Source organism: Globicephala melas, chromosome 18, assembly GCF_963455315.2.
Source record: "Globicephala melas chromosome 18, mGloMel1.2, whole genome shotgun sequence".
In the NCBI taxonomy this organism is placed as follows: domain Eukaryota; kingdom Metazoa; phylum Chordata; class Mammalia; order Artiodactyla; family Delphinidae; genus Globicephala; species Globicephala melas.
Window position 1 is genome coordinate 2,318,345 of NC_083331.1, and position 19,427 is coordinate 2,337,771.

General features: G+C 42.2%; 2 protein-coding genes across 21 annotated transcripts in view; one reads left to right on the forward strand and one right to left on the reverse strand.

The window, feature by feature from the left end:
- The window catches only part of LOC115866801 (uncharacterized), a 290,768-nt gene extending 288,264 nt beyond the window's left edge, over positions 1-2,504 (reverse strand). For 13 of the 14 annotated variants that reach the window (XR_009559844.1, XR_009559843.1, XR_011376902.1 and 10 more), the window contains exons 1-2: positions 2,332-2,504; positions 707-794 (exon numbers count right to left, since the gene is read on the reverse strand). Coding sequence is in view for 11 of the 14 variants with exons in the window: in XM_060288175.1 (XP_060144158.1) it covers positions 707-794; positions 2,332-2,496 (253 nt within the window). In the remaining 3 variants the exon portion in view is untranslated. Of the gene's footprint in view, positions 1-706; positions 795-1,357; positions 1,495-2,331 lie in introns of those variants that run through there. The other variant, XM_060288176.1, reaches the window with a different exon arrangement.
- SGCG (sarcoglycan gamma) overlaps positions 2,073-19,427 on the forward strand; it is a 54,197-nt gene continuing 36,842 nt past the window's right edge. Inside the window, exons 1-5 of one of the 7 annotated variants that reach the window (XM_060288170.1) lie at positions 2,073-2,228; positions 4,059-4,168; positions 13,361-13,488; positions 14,438-14,482; positions 14,764-14,852. The gene's annotated coding sequence lies outside the window, so the exon portion shown is untranslated. Of the gene's footprint in view, positions 2,229-4,058; positions 4,169-13,360; positions 13,489-13,835; positions 14,853-19,427 lie in introns of those variants that run through there. The other 6 variants (XM_060288168.1, XM_060288171.1, XM_060288169.1 and 3 more) reach the window with 6 other exon arrangements.

Here is a 19,427-nt window from a genome sequence, read left to right on the forward strand (position 1 = left end):
ATATCCTTGGCCTGCCACACCTGGGGTAGAGGTTCCACCCTAGAGTGGTGGCTAGGTACGTGGGAAGTCCCAGACCTGTTGGCCACACCTGCCTGGAATAAAGCTTGTGCCTGCAGCTTGCGGGAGGGGGCTGAGGATGCTGGAGGCCTGCCCCTTCCAAGGAGAAGCCAGCAACGCAGACTGGGACCTGGAGGAGCGGAAGGCCGTCATCTTGGCTGCAGCCACACAGCGCACCACACTGAGCTGGGGTGGCACAGATTCAGTCCTAGACCGAATACCCAGATTCTTGCTGTTCTTACCAAGATTTAGTAGATTCTCATGAATGAATGTTTCTCCATGTACTGTATACCCTCAGGACAATTTCCAGAGACTTTAAATAAATGTTTTTAAAATAATTTTCACCACTCACTTTTGATTGTTTCCTGGAGAGAGGGTCTACAAAGAGCCTCACATCACCATTCCAATACCTTTTCTATTTATGTTCACTTCTACCATTCATTTAAAATTTTCTCTTTGTGTTTTACAATCTAATATATTAACTTTCTGCATGTAATATATTCATAAATACGTATAAGATGCAAATAACTGTACATGTCCTGTGTTGATCAAAATATCTCAGATAAGGTGCTCAATCAAAACCATTTGGAGAGTTCAGACCTTGTACACACCCCTGGCTTTTTCCATGTTCCACTTTGGATATAATTACCTTTTCCATCAGGGAAATCATGGCACGTGCTCTGGGTCCTTGACGCTGTCACCATCCCCAGCAGGAAACTATTGCCAGCTCTTTTTTCCTAAGCCAATGAGAGAGATGATGTTGGCTCTGGGATCGTGTCAGTTTCGGCAAGCAGAATACATTAATAACTTTTACACTATTTGACACAAATATAAAATCAGCAACCTTTACTGTATAGTATGGACATTTTTAGAGCAACAATTCCCAATTCTTTTCACTATGCTGCCTGTGAAATATGTAGAAGATTATTAATCCATCTTTAATAGCACATCTGAATCTACAGCAATCTTACTTATCCCTGTGAGAGTAAATTTTTTTAAAGAATGGTTGTCACTATCACCTATGAGGTGGAGAATAATTAATGAAAATTTTCATTGGACTTTTCTGGGAAAATGGCTTTTGATTTCCACCTGTGAAAAGTCTGCTTTAAAAAAAAATGTAATCTAAGAGTTGTAAACATTTCTGCCTTGCAATTATCCACTTGGTTACGTGAAAAACATTTTTAAATACCCCAGCGTCTTTGTGTTTCCATTTGCTTCCAGATAAAACAGAGTTATCTCCATTTAAAAATTCACAGAATACACCAGTAGGACCCTTTCAGGAATGTGTTTGATAATTTACCTCCTCAGTACGTTCACCAAACACCTGCGGACACCCCGGCCATTCCCCGGACACAAAACTGCTGGAACCAAGTCACTCTCCCGTGCGGTGTCAACAAGTAAACAGATGACAGACACAGAAGCACTACCAGGAAAACCCTATGCCTTATCATCATTTGAGCGAACCGCTCCAGGCTTTAAAAAAGAAAACAAATCGTAGTACAGCTGCTATTCCAAGCAGCGGGTGGGCGCGCAGTCCCCTTGGTGCTGCGGACAGAGTTTCTGCAAACCCCGCGGGGGCCGCCCAGCTGCCAGGCCCCGGCCCTGCTCGGCGTCCGGAGCCGCAGAGGCTCGCGGGGGACAAGCCGGGGGACACACCGGAGCCCGCGAAGGGCCGGGTCCCCAGCAGGGCCGCCCTGGCCCCCGCGGAAAGGGCGGCGCCGGTTCTGGTACCTCGTGGGACGAGGGCCGAGGCGGGAACACCGGAGCTCCGACCCGCACTGCGTGACGCGACGCCGCTGCACCGGGAACGGCTGGAAGGCGCCCCCGCGGCGGCAGAGGAGACGGGCCGGGGCCCAGCGACCCACGGGGACGTGACGCGGGGTTGGCACGTGGACGCGCGCGCCGAGCGGGCGGGCGAGACGCCTCGGGGGCCCCGCGCGCCCCGCCGAGGTCTGCGGCCCCCGCCCGCCCGGCGCCGGGTCCCGGGCGCCCCGAGCCCGCGCGGGGATGTGGGCCCTCCTGCCCGGGAGCGCAGTCGCCGCGGCGGCCGCCGAGGACGCAAGACGGAGCCGCGGCCCGCGCTGTCCGGGGAGAAGACGGCGGCCCTTCCGCCTAGGACGACGGGACTTGCGGCGCCAGCCCGCGCCGCCGGACCGCGGAGAGCAGCGCAGGTAAGGAGCGCAGCCGCGGGCCACCGCTTCGCCGTCAGCTGCCCGGTTTGCAGCCCCTGAGCTGGCCCGCGCGTGGGCAGGCGCCCCCAGCCCGACCCCGCACCTGATCCTTCCGCCGCTGCGGCCCGCGGGTCCGGGGGGAAGCCACGCAGTGTAGTTGGGGCCGTCCGCCTGCCTTTGCCCCAGATAGTTTTGCCGGCCGAGCCGCCCTCGGACTGGACTTAACTTCGGGGGAGTGACTCATGTTCCGTGAATTGGTTTTGCTCATCGCGTCGCCCTGGGTTACTGACCGGCCCGCCCCCGGAGTTAGGCGCGAGCACACTTGGGGGCTGACCCGGGCTTCCCGGGGCGGGGCGGGGCGGGGGGTGGAGACAGAGAGCCCTGAAGTCACGTGTCTCACACCCGCTTCCCTGGGGTGGTCCCTCCAGCCTCAGCCACTACCCACCGAGTACCCATGGTTGGTAGGTACATATTTGCGTGTTATCACTTGGTTAAATCGGGATTAATTAGAAAGTTGATAGGAGCCGTCGCTGGATAGTTGACTGGGACAGTCACGTACGGTTTTTCTGGGAAACAGCTGCTCGTCCCGTGTTACCTGCTGTCGTAGGAGCAGATGTTATAGAGATGGCACTCTGTGTAGATGCGTGGTATTGTTGTACTAGTGCTGTTGGGTGTCCCTTAAAGCGAGTAAATCTGTGTAAAACAAGGGAATTGTACTTTTTCAAGTAAGCCTTTTTCTATGACTCTCGTGCTTTTCTTCCTTGAACATAAGCAGGTTATTTAAAAACTATGAAAAATAGATTTTACAGTATTTGTCAAATATTTACTTAAGCTGATCTCTTGGTTCTTGGTGATGGACTATTCTACTGGAAGGTTCAGTGTGTCTGGTATTAAAACTTCCTCTGGAGAAAATGTGCTTCCAAACATTCCAAACAAAATGATTGCAAAGTGGCCCCCAGTCCACGTGTGTAAAACATCCCGCAGTGAACTTTTGAGGTTGTAGAACAATCATGTTTTCAATTATTTTACTTTCTCTGAATCTTACGTTCTTTCCATTTTCAGTGTTTGTTAGAGCTGAATCAGACATTACATACAATATTTAGTAGATACTGCACATAAATCATTAACACAGATAGTACACTTACACTTCAGGCTTAGAAACATAAGAAGGTGCCCTGCATAGCAATTGTAATCTATGAATAATGTTTCTTTAATCTCAGAAAAAATGTAGTGATGAATAATCCATTGAACAAATTAGATTCGTTAGAACTACATAGCAGACTATAAAAGGAATAAAACTCACATTTAACCAATAACTTGTTTGCTTTTTTAAACTATGAAAACACCTCTCTCACACATAATGAGGATAATGCTCATTTCATTTTTAAAGAGGCATTTTATTCCTGTGGCTAGATCATATTTTAAATATATTAAAAATATATATGTACTATTACATTTTAATCGGCACCATTTCATTTTCTTCGTTCTGATTTTTTTTAATAAACCTGTAGGTTACTTAGAGTTTTGTTTTTAATTTTATTTATTTATTTTTGGCTGCATTGGGTCTTTGTTGCGGTGGCTTCTCTTGTTGCAGAACATCGGCTTTAGGTGCGTGGGCTTCAGTAGTTGCAGCATGCAGACTCTGTAGTTGTGGCTCGAGGGCTCTAGAGAGCAGACTCAGTAGTTGTGGCGCACGGGCTTAGTTGCTCCACGGCATGCGGGATCTTCCTAGACCAGGGATCGAACCCATGTCCCCTGCATTGGCAGGCAGATTCTTAACCACTGTGCCACCAGGGAAGTCCTGATTTTTTTTTTTTTTTAATTTATCAGACCCGCGTTTAGTCTTTACTACTTAAGATTGTGCCCTGCAAGAGCTCCTCTCTTACTGTGGATAACATCTGCAAGTATCTACAGACATAGTTACAGTTAAGCAAAAAAAGGTAATTGTATTTCTTTCTCCGGAATTGTATTGTTAGAAAGTGATGTATGTGGGAATGATCATTGTAGTGTAACAACCCAAACATTTCATTTTCTAGACTTAGGAAATGGTGCTTTGTAATTTTTAAAAAACTGCCCATTTCATTGTCTTCTTAGTTAAATTTATACGAAGTAAACACAACTTGTTATGTGCTCTCAGTGATACAAATACAGTGTTCTCTGTATAGACAGCCCTCCTTCAAAGTATATTTGCATATAAATTTCTGAACATGACACCTGCCAAATTAGGAAACAAAATAACTACATATAACACCGTGTCTTTTTAGCATATCATTTTGTTAGGTGTGAGGGAGATATTTGTACTGGAATAGGAGGCCACAGGAAAAGGAGATAGTAAAGAGATGCTTCCTAAGTATTTTAAGGTCATGGACCCCTTTGAAAGTCTGGTGATAGTTACAGATGTGCTAGGAAATGCCTGGACATGCATACCTACTTTGGATTCAATTTCAAGAGGTTAACAGCTCTCTAAGCCCAGTCTTGGACTCTGACCAAGATCACTTAAATTAGATTTTTAGCATGTCAGTAGGCTTCGTTGCTGCACATACAAAACCCTAAGTCATTCCATTATATCAAAACATAACTGCATTAATAATTACCTTAATAATGAAACAATGAAAACCTAATTGGAAAAGTAACATGAACCAGATATTAATTTATAAAAATGTGCTTATTATCTTTGTCTAATGTTGGTTGCTAAACCCTTTTTTTCAAAAATAAGGTCTCTGAATGAGAAAAGGAAGAATTTTTAAATTTGAAAAACTCAACTGAAATCATATTGCATTGAAGACAAAGACCTAAGGAGCAAACAGATATGAAAAAGCTAGGGCTGTTTACAAGTCATATTCTTACAAAGAATGCCTGTATGAATCGTGGAGCTATTTAGGTGCAGTTCTGTGGGTTGTGTTGGAACTCAGGGTCCTGACCAATGGCCCCTCTTGGTAGACACGGTTTCCTCCTCTGTATCCTTCTCCTTTAAGATTCATGACTCCGTCTGTTTGTTTGAAATCTCTTAATTCAGGATGAATTGAGGGAAATATCCAATAAGTTATTCTCCAGAGAATCTCCTTCTCAGATGTACCCCTAATAGCTTGCTCCTTTACCTCTGTCCTCTGGCATTTGCCTTAACAACAAAAGGGCTGTGTCCATGCCATCGATTGAGCTCCTGCTCTAACCCAGGCACTTGAGGAATTCCATTTCATCCCATCTTCACAGGCACCCTGTGATTAGGGCCCCCCTTTACACAGGCGGAAACTGGGCCACAGAGGCTGTCATTGGCCCAGGTGGCTGCTGGGCGGAGCCGGGTAGTAACAGAGACCTGCCTCCAAACCCGTGGTCCCCACTGCAGCACAGTGCCCAGGACAACCTTCCCACAAGCCCTGCATTTCACTTTTCTTATGGATGCAAAACAGCTCAAACAGCCAGTCCATGTGGCTAGGGCTAGTGATTCCTTGAATCAAGGGAAAAGAAGACCAACGTTTAAGGTTAAAGTGACGTCGTATAAAAATTAAGCACCACTAACCTTCACGCCCTTAAAACCTCACAGAATCTGTCTTTGGAAACTCTGTAGACACCTCCTTTAGGTCTTCCTCCTCTCATTAAGTGTACTTCTTTGACTTTTTAGTAAGTCAGGTAAATATAGGAGATTGATAGAATAATATCTTATTAACGCAGTATTCTATTAGCAAGTATCGAGGTGAGTTGAGTATAGTAGAAGGGTGGTTTAGCCCACTGTACTTCCTTTTTATGAAAGATTTTAATTTTATTAACATTTATCCTAATCTGCCTGGGACACTTCTGTCATCCTTTACACAGGATCATGTTTCACTGCCCCATTTTTGCCTGTCTTCCTTTTTTCCTTTCCTGCCCTTTCTTGACGGGTCCTAGACCAGATTTTCTGTACATTTCATGGGAGGGTTTAGAGCACATATTTGTGGTAAATTTGGTCAAACTCACACCCACACACGGTGCAGGCTCGTGGTTGGTACAGGCTCTCACTTTGCTGTCTTTCCATCCACAGCCTTGAGGGGGGAGGGGCCTCTCCTTGTATTTCCTTCCATGGCAGGAGCTCTGGCCTTGCTCTTCCCAGAGGCCAGTGATCCCTGTTGGGCACAAAGATTCAGGCTTGGCCTCTGGGCCCGAGAGCGGGTCTCCTCACCTGCTGCCTCCGCACCTGTGAAGCTTAACCTCCCACTGTCTCTGACGGTGACTTCCGTCCGTATTTCTAGCCCTTGAGAATTTTCCACTCTTTCCTATAAGTTTGACTGTATATACTTTTTAATTAATTAATTAAATCATTTCTTAAAAATTGAAGTATAGTTAATTTACAATGTTGTGTTAGTTTCAGGTATACAGCAAAATGATTCATTTATACATTATATATATATATATATATATTCTTTTTCAGAGTCTTTTTCATTATCGTTTATTATAAGACATTGAGTAGAGTTACCTGTGCTGTACCGTAGGTCCTTGTTGGTTACCTATTTTATGTATAGTAGTGTGTATCTGTTAATCCCAAACTCCTAATTTATGCCTCCCCCCAGCCTTTCCCCTTTGGTAACCATAAGTTTGTTTTCTGTATCTGTGGGTCTATTTCTGTTTTGTAAGTAAGTTTATTTGTATCGTTTTTAGATTCCACGTATAAGTGAGATCATACGACATTTGTCGTTCTCTTTCTGACTTGCTTCACTTAGTATGATTGTCTCTTGGTCCATCCCTTTTGCTGCAAATGGCATTATTTCATTCTTTTTTATGACTGAGTACAGTTGATTTTAGTTTTTTGAAGGTGGAGGGGATGTAAGAATGTCATATAACTATCAGATTCACTTCTTGAATTGACAGTGCTAATTAGACACAGTAAATTTATTTTTAAAATAGTAAAACCAAAGTAAAACGTGACCCACAATACAGTTTATTTCCAGTGGGTTGTATCAGGAGGTAGAAAACTTTTTCTGTAAGGAGGCATGTAATACATACTTTAGGCTTTGTGGGCATAAGGTCCCTGTCACAACTAACTACTCAGCTCTGCAGCGTTGGCCGCCACGGGGATCCCTAAGAGAATAAGCATGGCTGTGACCTGGTCTCACTCTACCTACAAGGACAGGTGGCAGGCCTTATTTGACACACAGGCCATTGTCTACCAAACCCTGACCCATACTAATGAAAGCAGTCAATTATTAAGAAATATGTGGAATATTTTTCAACATAGACTGGAATATATGTAAACATTCTTTTTTTGAGAAATCACCTCATACAAAATTACTGCTTAGTCATCCTCGAAAGATTTGGCAAAGAAGGAATTAGTCCCTTTTATCCTGACTTTGCTTTCTCTTCTCACCTCTTGCTTCAGGGAATGAGATAATACACAACCCCTGTGCCCCCTGCAAAACACAAACAAACAAACAAAAAAAAACGTTGCTTTCCTCGCTGGAGCTAAGAATTCAAACTGAGTAAATTAATGTTTGTAAACTATGTCCAGGTTGTAAAAATTAATACAAATAAGCGTTTCTCTTTTTTTGAAAAATAATATTGTAGTAGCTGCATCACTGAGAATATACTCTACGTGTTGCATTACAGTAAGAATCATCCCTGAGTTCCCTCACTCTGCAAAACCGTTGCAACAATGCACAGCGTAGAAAACTATATGAGTGACCCGTACTTTAAAGGGGAGGTTGCATTGCACCTATCAGTAAACCATGGTCATGTGCATGGTTTTGATTTTATATTTTTATTACTTCATACAATAATCAAATGAGGTGAGCCAGATGAGTAATTGTTCTTTAAGAAAATAAACAAGAAATAAGAATTGGAAATAGGAAAAAGAAAAAAAAAACTTAATATTTTATAAAGTTTGCCTTTTTGGCATTTGTAAGATTTTATAATTTCATTAGACTAAATATTCTTAGTTTATACTGGAAAGGAGTCCAGATTTTTCTATGTTGCTTAATTTAAAAAATATTAGCTACATATTGAAAAGTGGTGTTATCCTTTATTTGCTACACCTTAAACAGTTGGGAGATATTTTCCAACTTACAGATTTCAGTTATTTGTAGATTTTTTTTTCAAATAAAATAGATGCCCAGGGTGATGAAAGGGAAGGTATCTGTATATACTTTGGTTAAGAATATTTTCCTGCAAATAAACTACTTTTTTTTTTTTTTTTTTTGTGGTACGGGGGCCTCTCACTGTTGTGGCCTCTCCCATTGCGGAGCACAGGCTCTGGACGCGCAGGCTCAGCGGCCATGGTTCACGGGGCCAGCTGCTCCGCGACATGTGGGATCTTCCCGGACCGGGGCACGAACCCATGTCCCCTGCATCGGCAGGCGGACTCTCAACCACTGCGCCACCAGGGAAGCCCTAAGCTACTTTTATTAGATTTAGAAAGTAAATGCAAGGCCTGCAGGTGTGCTTCACTAGGAGTAGGACAGGAGAAGACAGCAGAACCCAGAGAATCCCACAGGTATAGCCTATTTGTTCCAAAGGCAGATGACTTCAGTGTGGTGGTGCTCACGTGCCTCTGTTATTTCTGTGTGTAAGTTAGAGTAGCAAGAGTGTCCCGTAAAACCTGAGCAGTGTGCTGGCGGGGATGTGATGCAAGAGGAACTCCCATTCACTGCTGGTGGGAGTGCAGAATGGTGCGGCCACTTTGGACGACACTCTGGCAGTTTCTACAAAATTAAACACGCTCTTAGCATATGATCCAGCAATCGTGTTCCTTGGTATTTACCCAAAGGAGTTGAAAACCTATGTCTACACAAAAATCTGCACCCAGGAGTTTATAGCAGCCTTATTCATAATTGTCAGAATTTGTTGACAACCAAGATGTCTTTCCATAAACGAATGGATAAACAAACTGGTACATCCAGACGATGGAATGTTATTCAGTGATAAAAAGAAGTGAGGTATCAAGCCACAAACAGACATGGAAGAACTTAAATACATATTACTAAGTGAAAGAAGAAATCTGAAAGAGCTACATACTGTATGATTAAAATAATATGACTTTCTGGAAGAGTCAAAACTATGGAGACAAAAGCGAGAGAGAGGCATGGACATATATACACTACCAAACGTAAAATAGATAGCTAGTGGGAAGCAGCCGCATAGCACAGGGAGATCAGCTCGGTGCTCTGTGACCACCTAGAGGGGTGGGATAGGGAGGGTGAGAGGGAGACGCAAGAAGGAGGAGATATGGGGATATATGTATACGTATAGCTGATTCACTTTGTTATAAAGCAGAAACGAACACACCATTGTAAAGCAATTATACTCCAATAAAGATGTAAAAAAAAAAAAAAAACTATGGAGACAATGAAAAAAGAGCAGAGGTTGCCAGATGCAGGGAAGCGGTGTGAAAGAGATGAACAGACAGCACAGAGGATAATGGGGCAGGTAAAAAATATTCTCTATGAATCAATACCGGAGGAAAGCTGGACAATTCACAAATATGTAGAAGTTAAACAAAACGCTCCTGAACAACCAATGGGTCAAAGAAGAAATCAAAAGGGAAATGAAAAAATACCTTGAGGCAAGTGAAAATGACAACACAACATAAAACCTTTGGGGTGCTGCAAAAGCCATGCTAAGAGGAAAGTGGGGAGCAAAAGTGCCTACATTAAGAAAAAAGAAAGGTCTCAAATAAATAACTTCATTTTATAGCCCAAAGAACTAGAAAAGGAGATCGAAGTCAGCAGAAGGAAGGAAATAAGAAATGTCAGAGCAGAAATAAATGAAATAGAAACTAAAAAGACCATAGAAAAGATCAATGAAATTTGGAGCTGGTTTTTTGAAAAGTAATTAAAATGTACAAACCGTTAGTTAGACTAAGAGAAAAAGAGAGGACTCACATAAACAAAATCAGAAGTTAAAAAGAAGTCATTACAGGGCTTCCCTGGTGACGCAGTGGTTGAAAGTCCACCTGCCGATGCAGGGGACACGGGTTCGTGCCCCAGTCCGGGAAGATCCCACATGCTGCGGAGCGGCTGGGCCCGTGAGCCATGGCCGCTGAGCCTGCGCGTCCAGAACCTGTGCTCCGCAACGAGAGAGGCCACAAAAATGAGAGGCCCGTGTACCGCAAAAAAAAAAAAAAAAAAAAAAGTCATTACAAACAATAGAACAGAAATACAAAAGATCATAAGAGACTACTATGAACAATTACATTCCAACAAATTGGATAACCTGCAAGAAATGGATATATTCCCAGGAAAAATACAGCCTACCAGGACCAAATCAGTAAGAAACAGAAAATCTGAAGAGCCCAATAACAAGTAGGGAGATTGAATCAAAATAAAAAAATCTCCCAACAAAGAAAAGCCAGAGACCAGCTCTGGCTTCACAGGTAAATTCTACCAAACGTTTAAAGAATTAATGCAATTTCTTCTCAGACTCTTCCAGAGGAGTAAAAAATGCGAACACTGTTTTTTTTTGCATTTTTATATTTTGAATCCATCTGGTCAAATTGGAGGAGATACAGGAGATGATCATTTCAGAATGGAATGTGAATGTGATCCGTTTGATCATGTCAAAGTAGGCAGGGGAAATGCTGATGTCCTCGGTTGGAGAGCAGAAGGGTGGAGAGATAGATGCTCTGTCATTAGGGACCAAGAAACAAATGCTTACACAGACTGGAATTTCAGACGTGACCACGGGTAAAACAACAATAGAGAAAAGGAGAGAAAGGCTACTGGGTGATAACGTATATGAACTCAACCCACAGGGTGAGTCTGGAGTTAGTAAATCAAGCTATAGCAATATAAAGTTATTTGAAGGTCAGAGGTAAGTATGGGGAGGAAGATGTAAGTAGTGACCTCAGAGCAGTGGACGTGGGGATGGCAGGGAGAAGCGGGAGACGTCGGGGTTTATCCCAAGCCCTTCTGATGGATTTCCTCTCCAGCGTGAGCCGGTTCTGCCTTGGTAATTACTCAGTGGGTTTCCTGTCATTCTGATGGGCACACGCCACACTTCCATTCTCTGCCCAAAAACTCTATACTTACTGGAGCTGCAAGATCTGTTCCCTATAATTATACAAAGTTATATGTTCATGGAATAATACTTTTTAATGATTATGACTCACTTCAGACATTACCATAAGATAACTTTTGAAATTTCAGATCATGCTCCGTTTTCTCTTCTGAAATCTAAAAGTTTTCTATTGCTTTTAGTCTTTCCTTTTCTTACCTCTTACTTCTCCAGCATCCCGATGGTTTTATCCCCTCTGTCTTCCCTGAAAACACTGAATTAGCCCTTTATACTAAATATTGACTTCTAAATTCTCCCAGAGTACCATGAAAAACATAAAATACCTACATTCAGTAGTCTAGTAATCAGTTTCATTTTTTATTGACATGGCAACTCTGAAGGGAATATGAATTATCTTTGTTAAAATGCATACACTTGGATCATCCCTATTTAAAAATATCTACTATATTTAACAGTGAGAAGCTGGGTGAGAATCGTCCAGGTAATTACATTAATTACATTCCAGATGAAAACTGAGTTTTCAGTTGTGTATGGAATCATTTGATCGCTTCATTTTGCTTACTTGAAAAGTCTGTGGCCACCTATTTTGAAGACGTATATCTTCAGTTGAAAGTGCAAATAATTCATATGGTATTTTTTAAAGGTTTAAAGTTTATCACTTACAAAGGAATTTAATTTGATTTCACATTTCATTTGCCCCGAAAGCCATCCCTTATTGCTGTTATACTGACCTCTTCTGGATAATTCTTGTAATGTCATCCTGATTGTATATGTTAGCTCTATTTTTTTTTAACGTTAACTGTGCACTATAGAATTGATATCATAAAAAACAGAGTCTGGTGTAACTACAAAGTTCAACTAATTGAGGGTTGACTCTAGGCGGGTGCTGAGCGGGGAGTTCATGGTCCAGTAGAGAGAACAGGTCGATAAACCAATGATGGCAATGTAAATACAAACAATTATAATACATTTAAAAATCCATATACGGAGGCTTCCCTGGTGGCGCAGTGGTTGAGAGTCCGCCTGCCAATGCAGGGGACACGGGTTCGTGCCCCAGTCCGGGAAGATCCCACATGCCGCGGAGCGGCTGGGCCCGTGAGCCATGGCCGCTGAGCCTGTGCGTCCGCAGCCTGTGCTCCGCAACGGGAGAGACCACAACAGTGAGAGGCCCGCGTACCGCAAAAAAAAAAAAAAAATCCATATACAAGGCTGCCTCTGAAAAGGTAAAAGATGAGAAAAAGATGAGAGGTGACTCTAATCCGAGGTACAACCAGGCAGCCGACAGCACTGTGACTCCCGTGGTTTCTTATGGAGCCCAAAGGAAGGGGACAGGTGAGATGGGCAGGGCTCCACCGCAAAGGTGCGTGTGCCTGTCCAGAACCTGGTACCATATCCTGACGGCTTGCTGAAGGGCTTGAAGCAGGGCGGTGATAAGGACAGAATTACGTGTCCTCAGCGTTTCTCTGGCAGCCCCAGGTATAAGGTGAGCACAGCGGGGCCTAGAAGCAGGGAAGCAGGTCGGCTACACACAGACCAGGTCCCGCAGTCAGGGGGCACTGATGGGTGGAGAGGGAGGCAAGGCAGCAGGAACTGGGGAGCTTAGGGACTGGCAGGCTGGTTAGCGAGGGAGATTCCCAGATCTGTCGCCCCTGGTTTTTGTGGAGGATGGACGAAAGAGCGGGTCTGGGCAGATGATAGAAGTGCGGCCTGGTCTGGGGAGATTCTGCCATACAGGTGCTCACAGCTGCAGTTAGCGTATAAAGCCACAGGCGCTGTTTAAAATGGGCCTACTGTGTATTCATCAACTTCAGCTGGGCCCGGAATGTGACCTAATAGGTCTCACTAGTAACTTCCCTGCCAACTCTTCAAGGCAACTGCACCCTTGAATTATCTTGTCTGAAAGTCACTTCTCTCCACGCCCTTAGCAGCTCTAACCTTGAACAAACTACTTTACATCTAGTGGAGGGTTAGACCAGTTTTCTTTAAGGACCCTTATAGCTTCAAGATGTTATGATTCTGTTGAAAACAGATGAGACGTGTATGTGAGTTACAAACCCGAACTAGACCTACAGTGGAAACTTTGAAGATCTCGTTTCAATAATCTCAACTATGCTAAAAAATCAAAAGATTTCTCTTTTCTCGAAATCATCCTCCAGCAGGACCAAAAGTAGAAGTCAATAGTGTTAAATGAATCTGTGAACGTGAATGGAGATCCAACGTACAACTTGACCAATGGCCTTACAGAGCAGCCCCCAATGCTGAAAAGTTCATTGCTATAAACCAGGTAACTGATGGTGGAAAGGTCCCTCAGTAAGTAACCTTTCAGTGTGACATTTCAACCAGAATATTGAGTTAGGAGTTTCAAATTTTGACTTTTCAGACACACAGTAATACAGAAGTACCTCTCATAACATCACTGTTAAATATAGTAGATATTTTTGTTGAGAATCGGTAGTTGTGCCATGGTTTTATGTCTAAACGAATTGCCATGATGAGAAGAATAGTAACGTGTGAAGAATTCCTGGAAGATTTTCAAATGTCTTATAAATAAATGTACGATTAGTTGAAGCTGTATCAGCTTTTCCTGTAAGACCTGCAGCTGTTGGTATTAAGCAGCATCAGATTTCAAAAGAAGTTCCAGCATAAATGAATAGAATAAGAGCAAAGGTCTCCTGAGAAGAAAATAAAAATTAACTGTATGGATTACCATTACATTGCTTCTCATGATCAAGGTTTAGTGCTAAAATGGGAATTTAAATGTATAATTTAGTCAGTTTTAATTCAGACTCTAAAAGTAATGCAAAATAAAAGATTAAGGGTATTTGAGATTTTGATATTTGTTCTGTGTTCTTTACACCTTATAAAAATTGAATGATCTACTTATCGTCCTTTTTAAATAAAGGTAAGACAACATAACATCACCTTGTTACATTCACATAATTTGTTAAACAAAATATAAATTTAGTTTACTTAGAAAATAACTGTGATAATTTTAGCATAGAGTTTACCTTCTGTTTATTATGATGATCATTATTTAAGGTTTTCTCAAATGTTAAAGTTTTTTCACTTAAAAAGAAGCCTAAGGAAAGTGGTTTTTAAAGAGTGACTATTACATGAGAATATGAAGTTTACTTGGAGGAGAACAGTATACATTTAATACCAATAAAGTTACGAGTTCTCAATGTTGCCTGTGAATTTGAAGTGATTTTTTATGAGATTTTTGTCAACATTAGATTCTACTGGAAACGTGTCCCAGAAGTTTTTGCTGTTCATTTAAGGTAAAGTTCATTTTAGAAAGTTACAATTACGTAAGACTGTCCTGATTCGGGGTTTAACTGGTGGTTTCGTAGGAATTTTTTCCCTCTTGGCACACTTAGTGCTGTGTTCTGGAATTGGTGCCCAAACAATTTTAAGTGTGGTATATGAGCTGTTTGTGTCACTAAGTAAAATTAGATGCGCCTGTTGCTAACAACCGGGGATGAAACTTGAGACAAGGCCAGGCCAGGGAGCCTTTTCTTCCAGGCTGGTTGGTGAACTTGAACTGTCCCCTCTCACTCAGCGAGTCGTGGGACAGCCTGAAACACTCTTGTCTCAGAAGGATCTGGAGCGGTGCAGTTAATTCACAGTGTGCTTTTTACAACGTCTAAGGTAAGTAATCGGTTTTTACTTGGATCTTATATAATTATAATGTTCAATTTAAAAACCAAATAGGTATGAGGCTTCTTGATTATTTTTTACCTTCATAGGTATCATAATAGAAAATGAATTTTAAATGTTGAATAAATTTAGCTCAAAATGATTATGTATTAAGTATCAACAAACTGTACTTAACGTCTCATTTCAAGTTTCTTTCAAGTTATTACGACTACTAATATGCCACCTGTTTTTATCAGGATTATGCCCTTTCTAATAGTTTTAATTTGTATCAATAGAATACCATGATAGCATTTCCGTATTATCGGGCATTCAATCGTTATACTGTAATTAATCTAGACAAAGGATAATCTTTAAGATCACCTGCTGCTAATTCTACTCTTAAACTTCTGTGGCAGAATTACGTTTGATCTACATGTTGTCCATAGTTTTGTTACGGACATTTAAAAACAGGGTAAAGTTCATGAGAACAGAAGTCCAGGTAGTTTGATACGTTGAGAATAAGCAAAGCAAGAGTAAAGTACCAAATGTGGCTGCCCAGCCCTCCCTGGATGAAGAGGGAAGAATTTATCTCTCCCTAAATCTGGAATAAATAACGTGTTGCTCAAAATATGTATGAAAAAGTAAAAAGAAGTCGAATCAAGGTAAACTTCAGCTTGTTTAAAGTGTCTGTTGATTCTGGTGGATCCTAAGTTAATTAGGGGCCTTAGAAGACAAGTTTGTAAAGAAAGTCGTCAAGAAAGATAATAGGGAAAAAATAGCTCAGCTGGCTGGAAGATGTGTCAGCAGGATGGAGTAACTCACTAGGTAGGAAAGGAACTACAAAACATACTGTGTTTATTTTTTGCTTATTTTCTTGGAAACATTTGGGATCCATAGAGCCACTTAACCGCCTTATGGTTCAAGTCGGTGTTAGTCTTAGAGGTTCTCGAATTTATCTGAGGTTTCTTTCAAAGCCAAAGGAAAAGTAGTATTTCAATATATTTCAATATCAAATTCCAAAGACTAACAAATCCAAGTTTCCCAAACATGCTGGCTAAGCTTGCAGCTAAAATGCTGCAAATAAAATTGTTCTATAATGTCCTTTAAAAAAAATACACACTCTAGTCACTAAACTAGATTGCTATTATATTGAAGATGAAACTCAAAGAATAATTGTCAATTATGAATGGGTGCCCATTTGGTTGAATTTTGCACATTTTGTTGGACCCGGGTAGGGTCTTCTCCGTGGCTTCTCTCAAGCCAGCCCAGCCCTGCTCACCCACCATGAACGTGGTTTCCCGGTGGGGAACCCTCAGGACCTGCCTCCCGCTTCTTTCTGTCCTTCCCGCCTCCTTCTCCTCCCAGCCTCAAAAGCATCCGGTGTTGCTCTTCTCTGGACCCACTTCGGGACCAGATCTTTCTCTGGTGTTCTCATGAGCTTTGTAGAATTCCTCACCCACTGTCCTTGCCATTCCAGACTCCAAGCTCATCTCCTATTTCACATGTTATTGTGCCTTGGGGAATTTTATGGGAAAATAGATGCAGGAGTGTTTAGCCATCTGCAGATTTGCAAGGGTCGGTCTTGAGACTTCTCCCCAAGCCCCTCACAGTGCCCGAGTCCACTTGACTTTGGTCCGGCTGGTGTGCTGTGCACGCTGGTGAAGGAGATGGGCTTCCCAAGGGCTGCATGTGCCCAAGGCATCTGTGCTTTGTCCTGAAGCTGCTGGGATAGAATTAGTCTTGGGGAAGGTCACTCTGGTTGTCATGGAGACTGGATAAGGGGCGTGTCAATGTAAAACATTGACAGATGGCCTCAGCTGAGGCCTGGAAAACAGACCCCGAGGGAGAACCAGCAGGAAGAAGTTGCCATGGAGACCGTACCTAAAACCCAGCCTCACCTTTGTGACTATTTTAACTCTATTGTAAACATTCGCAGTGAGTTTTACATGTGAAACATCTCTGAAAAAGCACACTGTCAAGAAGCCTGATAGACCACTTGAGTTGGTCAATTGACCAACTGATTGTTGATGGGTGGACAGAATTGATCATATCACAGAGCTAAGAAGGCATGACTTTGGAACTCAGTCTGGTTTATATGGTAGCGAAAGGGAAATACCTAAGATAGTATGGTTGAAAAGCAAAGGTAGGAACAGTGCTTTTCTGATGCTAATTTCCTCCCAAATCCAACTCATCTATCAAGGTAGAACTTTATGTGATCTTGAACCTTAACATACACTGTTGAAATACAGAGTGCTAATGGATGAACATTCCTAGTAGAGAATGAAGTAGTGTGATGGTCACTGAGATGTGAAATGCAGGAACTGTCAGCCTATAATCTATGACCTATGCATCAATCACATCATTATGGCAATAAAAGGGCCAGGAAAATAGCAATGTGTAAATCTATTATTTTCCCCTTTTGCTCTGTGGGTTCCGGTTATTTTCCTAGCAGTTTATGGAGTTTCTGTTAAAGTTGGTATGAGACACATATGAAGTGTGGTAAAGAGGGAATGATTTCGGTTTTCAATCATAACATTGGAACTAGACGTGGGGACCTATTCCACAGATACATCGTAAATGAGAACATACTTCATTCTGCCTGCCTGCCTTTAACAAATACGTATAATTGAGTCCCTACTCAGTTCCAGGCACTACTGTAGGTGCTGGTTATATTGTGGTGAACAAAACAGTGAACAAAACATCCTTATTTTGGCCTTATTTCCACCAACTTCAACTTCTGGACCTTGATATTACCCTTTAGTCAAATACTATATAAGGACATCGTAAAAGCTTCAAATTTCTAAGTTTCTTTAATAAAACCAAGAATAAAACACTAAGAAAATATATTTGAATTGCCCATCTCTATAAACTTAACACTGCTTTAAAATAAGCCTCTATCTGAACTAAGCAAACATGCCTTTTAAAACCACAGTTTTGGGGCTTCCCTGGTGGCGCAGTGGCTGAGAGTCCGCCTGCCGATGCAGGGGACGCGGGTTCGTGCCCCGGTCCGGGAGGATCCCACATGCCGCAGAGCAGCTAGGCCCGCGAGCCACGGCCGCTGAGCCTGCGCGTCCGGAGCCTGTGCTCCGCAACAGGAGAGGCCACAACAGTGAGAGGCCCGCGTACCACAAAAAAAATAAAAATAAAAAATAACTGAACTCATTTCTGAGGAGTCTGTTTAGTTCTTTTTCAAACCCACCTTTTAAAAAAATCCTTTTATATTAGTTCCTTTTGAGCATCAGCCATGAATTTATCATTTCCGTGTCTCAAACTCCTGGCAACAGCCTATCCAGACCAGGCATTCAGTAAATGTTAGTTAAAATTAACAATGTCATTTAACAACATTTATGTAGTGGACGCTGTATTCAGTTACTATACTATGGACTATGACAAGAATCAAAGAATGTAGAAGGCAGAATTTCTATCCTTAAGATGGTTTTATTTTAGATAATAAATAGGTAACCATGAATTCAAGAGCATATGAAAACTTATATTTTTGCAAAACATACTATAATGTTCCATGTCTGGAGCCTTACGCATTAAAATATTGATAACTATATTTAGAAGCATTTAAAGCTAATCAAAATTAAGGATACCATCAACATACTTTAAAGATGGTTAACAGGGAAAGGGGTGGGAAAATTTTTAGTTAATTAATTAATTTATTTTTGACTGCGTTGGGTCTTCGTTGCTGCATGCGGGCTTTCTCTAGTTGCGGCGAGTGGGGGCTACTCTTCATTGCGGTGCGCGGGCTTCTCATTGCGGTGGCTTCTCTTGTTGCGGAGCACGGGTTCTAGGCGTGCGGGCTTCAGTAGTTGTGGCACGTGGGCTTCAGTAGCTGTGGCTCGTGGGCTCTAGAGTGCAGGCTCAGTAGTTGTGGCGCACGGGCTTAGTTGCTCCGCAGCATGTGGGATCTTCCCAGGCCAGGGCTCGAACCCGTGTGCCCTGCGTTGGCAGGTGTATTCTTAACCACTGAGCCACCAGGGAAGTCCCCATAAATTGTTTTTGAAATAAAGGAGCCTATGAAAATAATTTTTGCTCAAGATGTAGTAAAACTCAAAATTATTTACCTTGGAGTATAGATTTTTAAGTTCTAACATAAAACGTTATCTTATTAATTTTTTGTCAAGGGTCTATAAGTAGATCTTAAAGCATAATGCGTTGTTCCAGAGCAGTTTCTTGCCAGCATGAATACTAATACTTTACAGTTATCTGACCTCGAAGTGATAAAGAACTGGTGTCCTTTCCAATGCTAATTTTAACACATATCTGAAGGAAGCTAGCTGAACCTGATAGCCTCTGAAAGTCTGTAACAGAAAAGATTGAATATACAGTGTCAAATAAAAATGGAAGCCACCATGAGTCACCGTTAGAATAGAAGCTAATAATTTATTAAAATAACAACATCCACTTTTTAGAAAAAAAAAACTGGAGTGTTCTGCCTCATCATTTTAAATCATGCCTGTCTAGAGTAAGATCCTTGTCCAGTGCAACACATCTAACACTGGTTAATGGCAGGTTAACCAAAAGAGTTAAGGGGGGCAATGATAAAACGTGGCTTTGTTACCCACCTCAGGCCCAGGTGCC